The sequence below is a fragment of the Chelonoidis abingdonii genome, chromosome 4 (assembly GCF_003597395.2).
Source record: "Chelonoidis abingdonii isolate Lonesome George chromosome 4, CheloAbing_2.0, whole genome shotgun sequence".
In the NCBI taxonomy this organism is placed as follows: Eukaryota; Metazoa; Chordata; order Testudines; family Testudinidae; genus Chelonoidis; species Chelonoidis abingdonii.
The window spans coordinates 32,413,445-32,427,867 of record NC_133772.1 but is presented as its reverse complement, the minus strand read 5'-3'; the positions used below and the strand labels follow the sequence as shown (position 1 = coordinate 32,427,867).

At 50.6% G+C, this 14,423-nt stretch overlaps 1 protein-coding gene across 1 annotated transcript in view; it reads right to left on the bottom strand.

Moving 5' to 3' along the window:
- The window catches only part of MYRF (myelin regulatory factor), a gene marked incomplete at its 5' end in the record, with an annotated part of 67,585 nt that extends 56,172 nt beyond the window's left edge, over positions 1-11,413 (bottom strand). The window contains 3 exons of the mRNA XM_075065825.1: positions 6,150-6,211; positions 9,868-10,203; positions 11,319-11,413. Of these exons, the coding sequence (XP_074921926.1) occupies positions 6,150-6,211; positions 9,868-10,203; positions 11,319-11,413 (493 nt within the window). The remainder of the gene's footprint in view (positions 1-6,149; positions 6,212-9,867; positions 10,204-11,318) is intronic.
- Positions 11,414-14,423: the final 3,010 nt, after the last annotated feature.

Genomic DNA, 14,423 nt, shown 5'->3' with positions numbered 1-14,423 from the left:
AACCCATTGAATTCAGATTATTATCCATTTTGAAAAGACTTGCAAACTCCTGTCCAACCAGCGCAGCCCTGACAGAGCAGGCGTTTAGCATATTCAGATTGGTTTGGTCAAGACTTCATAATAAGCTAGACACCGTGAAAGCAAGTACATTGGTAAAAGTGTATCGGGAGCTAAAGGCAGTTGGAACAGAGTGGCAGGCCTACCCAGCTGGAAGATGGCAGGGTTGGACGCTGTATTCTACTTAGAACAGTAGGCTTTCAATCTGGGCATAGCCTGCCTTTACCTGCTGAGTGCTAAACATGCTTATGAAGCAAATCACAGAGTCTGTGTTTGGTGCCTCGCTTCTTCATCAAACCTCCATGGGTTTTCCTGGGGTTTTCCAAGAGGTGAGCTGGGACTGATTTTTCTTTCATAAAAGAAAGAAAGAAAGAAAAAAAAAGAAAAAAAACCCATAAAACCCCACACATCTGGGTTTTCCAGGTTGGAGGAAATCACTACAAACCCTGCTTGTGGGCTCTGACCTCCTGCCTGATTACACCACTAGCAGGACTGAGCTCAGCTGAGGCCCTCGAGCGAACAGGCCCTAGATTTCCATGTCTGAGAGAAGCTTGTAGCCCCCTCAACTCCAACTCGCTTTCTCCCTGTAAGCCAAAAAACCAGAGTCCGCTGACCCAGACGCAAGGCAAACCTTGTCTGTTTACAAAGGCTTTTGCCTAACTTAGCGATAGGGTGTGTTTGGGGAACGTGGGGGGCATTAGTCTGCGATTTCAGATCTCTCAGGGGGCACTATGCTCTCCCTGCACAAGGAAATGACTGGATCCCAGCATCCAAACACTGGGACGTGGAGAAGGGGGTAGTTTGCAGATGTTTTAAATGCAGCGAGAGGTTCCTTCCCCCGCCCCACCTGCCCGGACACGGAACCTGCAAAAGGCCAGCCTAAGGGTTCACTCATATTGGGCTTCAGGCCAGCCAGATCAGGGGATTCTTCCATGACATCAGCAGAGGAAGCAAAGCCTTGGTCATCAGCAGATGACGTTATAATCGCGGAAGGTACTAAATGTGAGTGAGGCAGACGGGTACTGCTCTGGTGGCGCTCACTCAGTGAGAAGAGGCAAGGAGAGGAGGACTCTAGCTGTGACATGGAAGGAGTTGCTAGCAGACCCAGTCTGTGCTATAGGTCAGGGTAAGCTTCACAAGCATATTTGATACAAGCCCCTCTCCCTGCCCTGCAGCACTGCCCCTCTATATCTCCATCCTGCCACCATGCACCCGAGAAGGGAATGGAGATTGCTCACAAGAGCTAGACAGGCTGCTTCTGGCTAGGGGCCAGATGAGGTCCAAACATCTCTGAACCCCTAACTTTAGGGGGAAATGAGGCTTGACCACCAGCGGGCTCCCTAGTAGCAGAATGGAGCAAAGTCCAGGCAACTTGCAATGGGGAGAGACCAGGCCTGGGAACTGGTTAGGCCCTTTGCATGGCATTGCCTGACGAGTCCAAAACTTTCTTAACAGGAATCAGGGTGCCTGGAAAAATTAACTGAGCTGCACAGCACCCTTCCATGGAGAGAGAGTCTAGGGAGAGGGGAGGCTTATGTGTCACCAAACCGGACCCTTATCCTTCAAACAGGTTTTCGTAACAGCACAAGATTTACTACGCATGCGATATCAGTGTGTTCCACTGAGGCTGCGCACAAGGGGTCTCTGCAGCAGCACTGGACGGACTTGTATTATAAACCAAGATGCTCTCTTGTGGCTGCACCAGAGAGGTGTCTGAGCATGGCCCATTTCCCTGTCACTGCCCCAGAGGGGAGGAAGAAAAAAAAGGACGATTAGAAATATCCTTCGGACGATCAATGGGTCACAAACTTTCCCACATTTTGGTCACTTCTTAAAAATCGAGCTCCAATGAGGGACCAGGCTCCTGTTTGCCCATGTCCCAAAGCCACATGGCTAGGATGCACGGAAAAGGGACAGTACACAGGAGTGAAGGGACAAGGGACACTGAACTCACTTCCATGTGATGGGTGAGGTGACTGGTTACATCCCATTACGCAGTGTATCTGCAGTGTTTACTGCCTCTACTGAGGTGCAGGGCTTTACACTGATTAGTTCTGAATCTCCCCTTGCTGCCTTGCCGACACCTACCCACACCTGGCTCCAATCCTGCCAGGTCACTCTGCAGCTTGCTCCTCTCCCCCTCCAATTCTGATGCCCATCGTTACTGAATTTACACCGGTGAAACCCCTGACAAAGAACAGCACGACCCAGCTGTTCAGGGAGGGGCTAGGTGTTTTTCAGTCCAGTTAATTGACAAAGTCTCTGGAAACCCCAGAAGAGTCCTGGGCTGGATCAGCACTTGGAGACAGTGAAATGTTTCCTGTTTGTGAGAGAAGCTCCATAACCCCCCTAGAAGTGCTCTGAGGAGCACAGCTTGAGAGTTATTGAGATAGCCCATTGGAACCACTCCAGTCTTTGTGGTGTGGTCAGTTCAGAAGCATTAATGGGGGTAAATTACACCACTGACAAAGCACCGAAGGGGGAATATGGAGCCAGTTACAGTGTATGTGCTATTCCAGCCATATCCCAGGAGAACAGACTCTCTGGGCTCCATTGTGGAGCTGTTAGCCCTGGAACCCACAAGAGTTCTTGATTTAGTCCTAAGTGGAGCACAGGATCTGGTCCAAAAGGTGAATATAGCAGAACCACTTGGTAATAGTGACCATAGTGAATTAATTTTAACATCCTTGGGGGGGCAGGGGGCGGAGCATAAAAAAACCCAACCTAGTGACATTTAACTTTAAAAAGGGGAACTATACAAGACTGGGAACACTAGTTCGATAAAAATTAAACAGAGCAGTCACAAGGGTAGAATGCCTGCAAGCAGCACGTAGGCTACTTAAAAATACCATACTAGAGGCTCAGATTAAAAGTCTACTCCCAAATTTTAAAAAAGGACATTAGGAGGAGCAAAAGAATCCCATTATGGCTGAACAGAAGAGTAATGGTGGCAGTTACAGACGAAAAGGTTCTTTTAAAATTTGCAAGTCAAATCCTAATGAGAAAAATAGGAAGGCGCACGAATGCTGGCAAGTAAAATGTAAAAGTATAATACAGCAGGCCAAGAAAGGATTTGAGAAGCAACTTGCTGAAGATGCAAAAACTAACAACAACATTTGTGTTAAGTACACTCGAAGCAGGAAGCCTGCTAGTGGGGCCACTAGATGGCAAAGGTGTTAAAGGAGCACTCAGGGAAGATAAATGAATTCTTTGCACCAGTCTTCACTGGAGAGGGTGGGGGGGGATACCCAAAAAGAATAGCTGTGATGTAGGTAACAAATCTGAAGTGCTGTCCCAAATTGATACATCAGTAGAAGAGATTTTAGAACAAACTCATAAATTAAACAGTATTTAACTGATAAATTAAACAAATGGTATTCTCCTCAGAATTCTGAAGGGTCTCAAATACGAAATTGCAGAACTGTCGTATATAACCTACATACTACACTGAAATCGGCCCCTATACCAGATACCTAGAAAGTAGCTAATGTAATGTCAATTGGCTCCAGAAGGGATCCTGGCAGTTAGGGGCCGGTGAGCCTAACTTCAGTACTGGGTAAACTGGTTGAAACAATATTAAAGAACAGAATTATCAAACACACAGGTGAAAACAACATGTTGCGGAAAAGTTAACAAATTTTGTAAAGGGAAATCATGCCTCACCAATCTAATAGAATCCTTTGAAGGTGTAAACAAACACACGGCGAAGGGTGATCCAGTGGATATAGCGTACTTGGATTTTCAGAAAGCTTTTGACAAGGTTCCTCATCAAAGGCTCTTAAGGAAACTAAGCAGCCAGGGGATAAGAGGGAAAGTCCTTTTATGGATCAGTAACTGGTTGAAAGATAGGAAACGAAGGATAGGAATAGTCAGTTTTCACAATGAAGAGAGATGAACAGCAGGGTCTCCCAAGGATCTGTACTGAGGATCGTGCTGTTCAACATATTCATTAAGATCTGAAAAGGGATGAGAACGGTGAAGTGGCAAAGTATGTAGACAACACAAAATTATTCAAGACAGTTAAGTCCAGAGCTGACTAAAAGGAGTTACAAAGGGATCTCACAAAACTGGGTGACTGGGCAATAAAATGGCAGATGAAATTCAGTGTTGATAAGTGCAAAATAATGCACACTGGAAAAACATAATCCCAACTACATATATACACAGTGATGGGTTCCAAATTAGTTGTTACCACCAAAGAAAACGATCTTGGAGTCACCATGGATATTTCTCTAAAAACTTCTGCTCAATGCTCAACAGTAGTGAAAAAACCCTAACAATATGTTACGAACCATTAGGAGAGGAATAGAAAATAAAAAAGAAAATATCATAATGCCACAATATAAATACTGTGTCCAGTTCTGGTTCTGAAAAGGTCAACAAAGATTATCAACAACTTCCATATGAACAAAGACTAAAAAGAATTAGGGCTGTTCATCTTAGAAAAGAGATGACTGAGGGGGATACAATAGAGGTCTGTAAAATCATGAATGGTGTGGAAAAAATGAACAGAGAAGTGTTATTTACTCTTTCACACAATACAAAAACTAGGGGTCACCCAATGAAATTAATAGGCAGTAGGTTTAACACAAACAAGGGGAAGTACTTTTTCCACATGAACCACAACAAGTCCGTGGAATTTGTTGCCAATAGATGTTGTGATGGCCAAAAGCATAACTGGTTCAAAAACGAACTAGATAAATTCATGGAGGATAAGACCACCAATGGCTACTAGCCAAAATGGTGAGAGATACAACCCCATGCTCAAGGCAACTCTAAACCTCTGACTAACAGAAGCCAGGAGTGTAAGACCAGGGGTGGATCACTACCCTCCTCTGTACATTCCCCGTGAAGCTCTGGTATTGGCCACTGTCAGAGACAGGATACTGGGGAAGATGGACCCTGGCATGATCCAGTATGGCAGCCCTTACGTAATCTTCTGCGTCTCAAGAGAACAGTTCTCTCTGTTTTTCAAATGCTTCTAACCCCGTAGCAGGGGAAGAGGCCAAGTCAATTACTGAAACATGCACCAAAACCAGGCCCCATAGTCTCGCTGAGGACCCAACTTCTGCCAAATCCAGGGCAAAACAAGGTTAAAGGGTTTGATTCCTCCCTTACAGCAAGTGAGCCTATTGAGACGAGTTCTCTGTAGCCGCCTCTTCTTCTGTTCTCTTGAGGCGAAGGTGCTGCTGCTCTGGCAGTGAGGGAAATCTGCCCTCCCTGCAGTGAGTAGCCCGGCCTCTTTGTTATATTTAAGGAAGGGCCAGGAGGAATTCCAGGGATTTTTTTAGTAAGATAAACAGAACTCTTGACCTCTTCCATAGAGAAAAGAGAAGGAGTCGTTCCCAGCATGGACTGGGTTGGAGCCTGGAAAAGGGTGCAACTGTGGGGAGGCGGGGAAGCTGACATGCTCCCTTCCCCTCCCACCCACCCGGCCAGGCTCTCCGAGTGCTGCCATCGAGGCATGGGGAGCGTCACCATTGGGACCAAACAACATCCACCCACTTCCCCCAGCCCACACCAAGTCAAGTGGGACAAAATGGCCCTGACCCCGCCTTCCGGAGGAAAACAATCATCTCTGGGAGGGGCCCCGAGTTCCCCCCGCCCTATGCAGCAGGGAGGCAGAGAGGTGCCCCCCTCGGACCGGTGGGGCTCCTCAGAGGGCAGGAAAAGGCTTGGCAATAACTTACCACTAAATGGTGAGTTCATTAGTGTCTCCACAAGTTGGGCTTCATTTCCAAGAGGCGCGCACCCTGGCTCTGTTTTACACCCTCACCATGGACGCCAGCAAACGGAGGCTCGCAGACTCCATTTCACACCCTGCCTGGGTACAAGTCTCTCTCTTCCGCACTGTGTGTGTGTGGATCCGCACTTCCTCCCCCTCTCCTGTTCCCTCTCACTCCCCCCTTCCAAAGACTAGCCGGAGAACAATAGGTGAAAGTCTAGGGATATTTACTAACTGATAATCTCTCCACGTATTGCAGCCGTCTGTTTTTCCCGTCTGATAAAGATTTCAGAGCCAACCACTTTCATAAAACAAAGAGGGGGGAGGCTGGGAGGTTTGGGCTTTTTTTTTTTTTTAAAGCACTTACCATTCACCTGCTGGGGGGAGTAGGCTTCTGATCCAGAGTCCGGGGGAGAGTCGGGTAAAGTGCTGGAGAGCAATGGAAAAAGAGAAGAGAAGGTCACTGCAAACCAGCTTCCAGCAAAACCAAGCCTTTCAGTTTGCTCACTGTGACTTCCACACTCCAGGATAAAATCCATTCAAATGGCACCATGGCTAACCCCGCTGCCCACAGAGACTCCTGCTGGCAGAGGCTGGCACAAGAGCCCACACCCAGCTGTCCTGTCCCATCCTTACAGCACTTCCTACTACCAACAGAAACTGAGACTGAAAAAGCCGTTAGCTGCCCCGCAGTCAGCTCTTCTGCCCCAGCTCCCTACAGCCACAGCTCCCAGCTAGCCCCTCCACACACCATTACCTACATCGCCTCAGGCTGGGACTGGAGTAGCTGAAAGCCTTGCTCAGCCAGAACCCCTGCACCATTCCCTGATGCATCTCTTGCTGGGCCCAGAACTCCGCCACAGCCAGGATCTGAGAACATTTGCTACAGTGCCTCCTGCTGGAAGAGACTGGCACTGCAGCAGCTGTCAGCACCCATGCACAGTACCTCCTTTGATTGTATGTATAGGCATTTCATTTCACAGCCATTTTGTTCACCTGCTAATCAGAGTCTTCTCTTTACAGCTCATGTCCAGTTAAAAGAAACCAAACAGAAATGTATCTGTTCCCCAGAAAAAGATCATTGGTTTCACCCTGAATAAATAGGGGAGCCTGGCTCTGTTCCGGGATCTGAAGCATGAAAGCGAAGGCTGTGAGGCTGAGGGCCAGATTCTGCTTTCACTCACACCTGGGGAAATCCGGAGCAGAGCCCACAGAGGTCAATGGAGTTCCTCTGGATTTACACCAGCAGCACCAAGAGCAGAATCTGGACCTAACTCTGCAAAAGGGAACCAAATATGAATAGGAAACTATTGGCCTCACCAAACACACCATGTCTGGGGATAAAAGGATTGACAAGGAACTTCCTGTGTGCTATGGGACAGTTGGGCAGCAGGGGAGTGATCTGTTGAGTTATCCTCTATTTATTTTGCCTTATACCATGAGGCTAAACACAGGCTCCCTGCACATGGACACGTCAGTCATTTAAAAACCACACACCAAAAAATCCAGTTTGATCCAACTTCAGCTTTCCAGGATTCCCAGCCCTTCATAAAAAGCTAAACAGCTCCTCCCCAGTTACCCTCAGAGACAGCCTGGGAAAACAGACATGCCATGTAGTGCGCCCGACAGGTCAAAAGTCTTGGTCTCAGTCAGAGTAAGTTCCAGAGAACGTCCTGCCCCTGGATAAACCAATGTAGCTCCAGAGTCCCAGCTGATCTTAACGACCCAAGTGCCAATATGCAGGCTTGGGTGGGGGGAGCAGACATGAGCAGACTCAAGGTATGTTGACACTACAGGGACTAACATCAGCATAGCCCGGTAGCGTAGTGATGGAAGGGATTTTTTTGTCACTATAGGAACACCACCTCCAGGAATGACGGTTGCCACCTCAACAAAAGCATTCTTCCCTTGACCTCGCTGCATCCACGCCGAGGATTAGGTCGGCATAACTCCGGTGCTCCACGGTGTGGATTTTTCACACCCGTGATGGATGCAGCTACGTCCAGACCAAGCCTAATGTGCCTTTGGGGTACGGAGAAGGGCAAGAATATTGCAATGAGATAACGGAAACCAAACCAGAGTTGTTGCAAAGTCACCTCAGGACCCATTTCAGCTACTTCCTTGTGCCTTTTGTCACAATGGTCCCCCCCAAGGACAGGGAACTGGGCAGGATATGGAGTCACCTCTAGGACACTGACTCCACTCGGGCCCCAACTCGGGGACTGGAAGACAGACTCTCAAGCCTCCAGTGTGACCAAAGCTGAGGTTATTAGAGACCCAAAGTCGTCACCCTCCAACTGCCATTCATGCACAAGCCATGGCCACTGTTGGCTCTATTAGCCTGGTTGGCCATCTTAGCCAAGGGCAAGGACAGAATGGGTCCTTACTAGACTAAACAACTGGAAGCCTCCTGCAGGATGGCCCCTAACACGACTGAGAGCCCCTAGGAATGGCCCCTGTCCAGCTGTTTGTCTCATGGGAAACCTCTGTGTCCTCCCCCAGACTGGGAATCCAACAGCAATGGACACAATCGGTGATTTTCTCTGTTCTGCCTCATTCATGAGGATCTTTCCAAGTCCCTCCAATTAGCCAAACCCAAACCAATGGCCTCAGTGGAATGACACCAAACTTGAATTTGGCCCCGTGAATTCAGAACCTTCTCAACTCCTGGAATCTTGATGATATTCTCCTTATTGACATCACTAGACAGGGTGAGGCAGAGGAGAACATGAGATTCACAGACATGCACAAAACCTGGACTCCATCCTGGCCTGGGCCTCTGCATCCGACACCCACCAATTCCAAAGAGGAAGGAGATGGCTGCAAATGTAACACAGTGGGGCTATGTGCCACATGAGACACAGGTGCTAGGCGGAGGGGTGGGAAACTCCAGGATGGGTCAGGCACTGACGCAGGTCATGCAGCGGGGGGTGGGTGATGCCAGACAGCTGGGTGGCCACACTGAGAGAGGGATGTGGCACTATTGATTTCCATTGCCGTCTGACTGACTCCTCTGGAATCTTCCTCTGCGAACAGTGAGGAAAGGATCTCCCCAGCAGCACCCTTGAAAGAGTCAGGGGAAGGGAAAAGCTGCGGTCCTCCTCCTAGCAGGGGACTAGGGACTAACTGCTGCCAGGAATTAAATGTATGTAACTAGCGTGTGTGGAGAGCTCTTTCTCTCACCTCTGGGAGCTATGGCACATTCTACCCAAGGAGAGAATTGTCTCCATCTATGTCTCACTCTCTGGGGCAATCCCCACCCTGCCCACCAAGACAGCCTGAGCCCCGCTCCTGCCCAGCATGGCACAGCAGTCCTCTCTCTACCAACGGCTGCGCTCTCCTGCTCACCCAGCAGAGCAATCGCTGGCCTGGCATTGCCACGGTTCCTTCTGACCCCTGCCTGCTATGGCAGGCCCATCCTTGCCCACTGAGGTAGACACCTGCCCAGAGAGCAGGAATCGCAACATCTCCCTGGGTGCACTTTCTCCTCCTGGGGCTACATGTTCAGTCTACCAGTGATACAGAAACTCAGTCCTCCCACTCTTTGCAGGGGGTGAGCCTAGAGTCCATTGCAAGTGGGTGCAAATCCAGCCCAGGGTCTATCTCCTTCCAACACAGAGAGATATAAAATACCAACCCAAGGTATTTGGGACACCAGACTCCATATCTTTTTGTCTGAGTTGGCTACCACCTTTCATCTGGGATAGGATTTTCTCAATCTGCAATGGATTCCAAATATGCCCCTGTTCCTGCGTGAGATACTAAAAGATTTTTCCATCATTCACTCACACAGCCTTCTGCTCTGTGTTCCATGAAGCTCTTTGGCCCCTGCCGGCCCTGGCTTTAATGCCATCTGTCCTCATACGGGACGTTACTATTCCATCTAGCCCAATGCACATCACTGGCACGAAGGTCCCAGCCAATGCTCTCAAACTCCAGCACCAATAACTAAGCACCTCAATCAGTGTTTAGGCAGCCAAAGGTTTGTGGGACAAACAACATTAGGCCTCAGAGTTCCTAATGTTTAATCACCTTCAGGTGGAGAAACTCTCCCCATCCCTCCTCCCTGCTTCAGCCACACTTACCCAGGTGCATAGGAGGCCTTGGGCTCCGATTTGATTGGAGGGACCACGTTATTCAAGCAGTGGCCGCTGAGGTACCCCTTGGGCACCACCATGCCATTGTTGTTATTGCAGTTGAGGTGAGCACCATAGCTGGGTCCACAGGGGTTGGCCAAAAGAGGACCATGACGGACCGGGCCTTGGCTGCCTGGGGGACAGAGATGGAGGGCACCACTGGAAGCTGGGTTGGTCACATGAGCGACGCTGGAAATGGAGCTGGCAACAGGAGCACTGACAGAGGCAGAGCCAGAAGGCTGGGTGTGTGCGTAGCTGGCTGAGGCAGGGATATCCGGGAAGCAGCTGTGGGAGAGAAGTCAAGAACCTCAGCAGTGTATATGTATTGCACCTTTCACCAGCCATGCAGCCCTTCTGCCCCCACCCACACGCCCATCCGACGGCACCAGCAAACCCAATGGCACCAGCAAAACTGCACCCCGGGGCTCAAGTGGGGAGCATAAGAAGGGTGAGTATTTAGCTGCTACTGGCGGGGTGATGGAGGGAGGTGGAATGTAATCTCCCAGGACAAGGGATACAAACCTAATGTTGCTCATGGATCTTTAAAGGCTACAACTGCCCATGAAGTCAGTTCTTCAACTCCTGGGGAAAGTGGCCACTCCAGCAGCTCACTTCCCGTTCGCCCCATGCTGTGGTATTGATTCAGGCCCCATTACACCACCCGGGTCTTCCTCTGAGGGCTCCCAGGCAAAGACTGACCAAACCCAACCCTGCTTATTTTGCCAGATGTGCTGAGAGGCTCCACTCAGCCCAGTGTGACAAACACCTGCTGGGAACAGGACATCACCTCCCATCCCAATAGGTCAGTGCCCCACTGCCAGCATCAACAGGGACAGCAGCCTCCCTCCTGTGGTGAGTGCTCTTCTCCCCTGTAAAGTCAGTGCACCCCAGCGTGGTGTGGAGAGCCAAGTCCACTGCAGGTCCACTCGTTCCTGGGGATCTCTCCCCCCAAAAATGCCAGTGCATTTCGCTCCCAGCATGATGCCCTAGTAGCTATTCCTAGCAGCAAAGGGGAGTGCAGGACAAAATGCATTAATTTGATGTTCCTCTGTGCTATTTTTAGTCCTGTCCAAAGGTAGCAGGGCTGTGCCAAGGACGGGAGTTAAAGGATTCTTCACTGATCCTACCTGAGAGGAGAGAAACTAGAAAGGGAAAAGCAGAAAAGAAAGAAGGGGGTCTGGAGAACAGAGGAGGGGTTGAAAATGGCGATGGTAGTACAGAGCAACAGATGGGAGCTGTGACAGAGGCAGAGGGCAGCGATAAAAGGGGGTAGGGAAGCTATTTACAAACAAGGTGTTGCACCCCTGAAAAGGAGAAAATTCAACTTCTCCCTGGGAAAACGGCCTCCAGCTCTGCTGGCAGCGCCCCACCACCAGGCTGCGCATGAGGCAGAGACTTACATATCTGGTGAGTCTTCTTTGCTTATGTACTCTTCCAGAATGCTAGTGTCGATGTTGGAAGGTTCCAGAGCTCCATTAATGTCGTGGCCTGCAGAAAAGAGAGGGAATGAAAGGGGCGAGAGTCATTAGAAAACCGGATAAGTCACGCCCCCTTGCCTGAGAGATCAGAGAGTGACTTACAGCTCCTCCTACAGCCTCAGGCCCCTCTACCACAGGAGGATAAAGGGACTGAGCTGAGGGCCAGAGCCACTGATCCTTGCACAATCAGATCATGCTCTTTTAGAGAGACCACCTCACTGTCCACCCACTCCCCTGCCAACCCACAGGCTGGGAACACAGACGGGTCCCTCTCGAGGGTCATGGGAGCAACAGTGCGAGTGCTGACAAGGCAGAGTTATCAGAAAGTCTGCAGGACACAGGGAGTACTCAATGGTAAATTGTGCCGATTGCAGAGCCCTGCTGGGCTGGGCCTGGTGGCTTGGGCTGTTGGACTCCTCTGCACAGAGCCTCCTGAGAAATGCAGATGACAGTGCCTGGCAGTAGCATACGCCTTGTTAGCGTGAGCTGCAGGAGCCACTGGCTTTGCTTGGGCTACCTGTCCTGGTGGAAAAGCTGCTTTGTGTGGACTGCAGGACCCCATGGCTAGGCCTGAGACCTCAGGAACCCATGGCTAGTGCCCAGCGGCAGGTCCGTGCTGTGTGGGCTCTGTAGGTGGATTCAGGAGTCTGGTTTCATTCCCTCCCCACTGGACCCTTGCCTTGGTTTCGCAGAACATGCTGAAATCGCTCTGCCGCTGCCAGCTTTGGAACAGATCTCAGCTCCCCTCATGCACCCGCCTCCCACTCCTGCAAGGGCAGCACTAGTCTTTCTTCCCCTTTCTCCTACAGGGCCCTTCTCCTCCTCCCAGACTGTGGAAGCCAGGCTGGGGTTCGTCGAGAGAAAGCGCTTTCTTTATCTGCCTCGCTGGAGTAGGAGTGTGCAGCCTGCTGGGGCCTATGCCAACCCCAAGTGCCAAAGACACTGCCAAGAAAGAGGAAGAGCAGCCCCAGCCCCAGAGCTCGGCTAACACAGATGGCCCTTCCACAATGGCCCGATCCCTTCAGCCTGAGGCTGTATGTCACTTGCCCAGCAGATGCGCGCACACATTCCATCAAAGGACCACTGCCCCCCTCCAAGCCACGCTGTGGGGAAAGGTTAGCCAATGAACCGCAAACGTGAAAAAGAGGGGCTTCAGCCGGCGTCCAGCCAATCAGATCTTACCCCTGTGAAAATCCCTTTCATACCAAGACAAGCAAATCGGCAGAAATAAATCCAGCTAGGAATTTTGCCAAGCGAACGGGGGTGGGGTGGGGGAATCTTTTCCTTGGTAACCCAGGCCGGAGAGAAAAGCCTGGGTCTGGATTCCATTGTAAAACACCTAACCCTTTGTGTACCACACACCTCAACAGCTGGTCACAGGGAAGGGGGGCTCGCTGCTATGAAAGAAAGCATCCAGCTTAACACATACCTCAGTAGGGCCTGGAGTCCCCAGCCAGGATCCCACAGAAAAGCAACAGGCAGGACAAGTGTGCAACTCAGGGTGCCGAGACACAGACACTTCCACAGAACAGTCCCAGAGAAGAGGACTGTAGGGTGCAGGAGCATAGGGCTTGCTCACCAGCCATGGCCTGAGGATCTACCTCCTCATCAGAGAAGCTTGCTTAGATACGGGCATCGTGCGGGTTGGAACACTTTGTGGCTCATGTGCCCTTCGGACTGACAGTCAGCTGGAGCAGGATCAGCGCTGGCAGGTGCTGGGATGCTTCCCCCAGCTGCTGTGCTGCTGCTTCTGCACCTGACCCACAGCAACCGTCCCCCGTCCCCGATGCTCCACTCCCGAGTGCTCCCACACACAGCTCTGGGCCAGTCCAGAAGGACCCCTGCCCCCCAACCCTTGCTAATGCTCCTCAGTCCTGATCTGGCACACCCTATCTATTGCAGCCCTGCCCCGCCAAGGTTTACTAATGTTCTCAAGCCATGACTCTCAGCTCCCCTACTATTCCAGTGCCAGTTATCTCTTGGGCAAAGGCTTTCAATCATGCTATATCATGGGCTGATGTGGGCATATGCCCACCAGGGAACTACTCAGAGAGCCCAGGTCACTTGCCACACAATCCAGCATTTGAATCCAGATCTCCAGAAGCGAAGAGCCAGTGCACTAGTCCCTCTCCTCTCCCACAGGCTACCAAGCTTCCCTGAGGAGACCTCTCCAGGTTGCTGGTTTCAGAAGATCCCGCCCCAGCGTCAAAGCTCTAACAAGCTCTGCATGGATGGACAGAATTCCTGGTGGACACAGATTCACATACATCCCTCAGGGATAGACTGTGGCCATTCCACAGACTAACCTCCCCAGCCTGGCTGCTGTCTCAGCTCACACCCTCCTAGCCACCTTGCCTGAAAGGTCACCTTCACGAAAATTCAATTGAGACCCAAGCAAAGGGTGCGATAAGCACCCTGGCGCGGAAGGTGCGTCAGCTGAACTGCTCTGGAGCTACAATAGAATTGATAACGGCCACAATAGGGGGGACCGGCTGCGGGGTGGGAGGGGCAGTTCTTTACCTACTAAAAATAAATCCAATGAAGGACTTTTCTCAACGAGAGGCTGGAGGCCCTTGAGCCTTCTGCAAAGGGACTGAGAGTAGCCGGGCTCCATGCAGTGACATTCCCTGTCCCTCGCTGACTGCTGTCCCAGTTCTTTGCCAGTCCCCATCTCCCACTGTTTCTGATCTGTCCTGGCCAGCACTAAGAATCTCTTCCCCTGGATCTTCAATCCTTCTTCTGATCCTCTGAGCACCCCTGTTTGTCTCTGTGGGGCAGAAAGTATCTCTGGAATGTCTGCAGCTGAGCACAAGCTCTTAAGAGCATCTCATTGCCTGAAAACTTCTGTTCAGTAGGGACTGTTACCAAAAGCCAGCTTAGGTGATTAATCGAAAGCTAATACCTCTCTTTAGAGTCACGAGCTCCTAACGACATTAACAATGCCCCTCCTCCCCTTGCAACAGGGGATTAAGAGGGAGTAGGAAGCCACAGAAAATGGACCCATGAAGCTGAACAACCCAAAGGCTC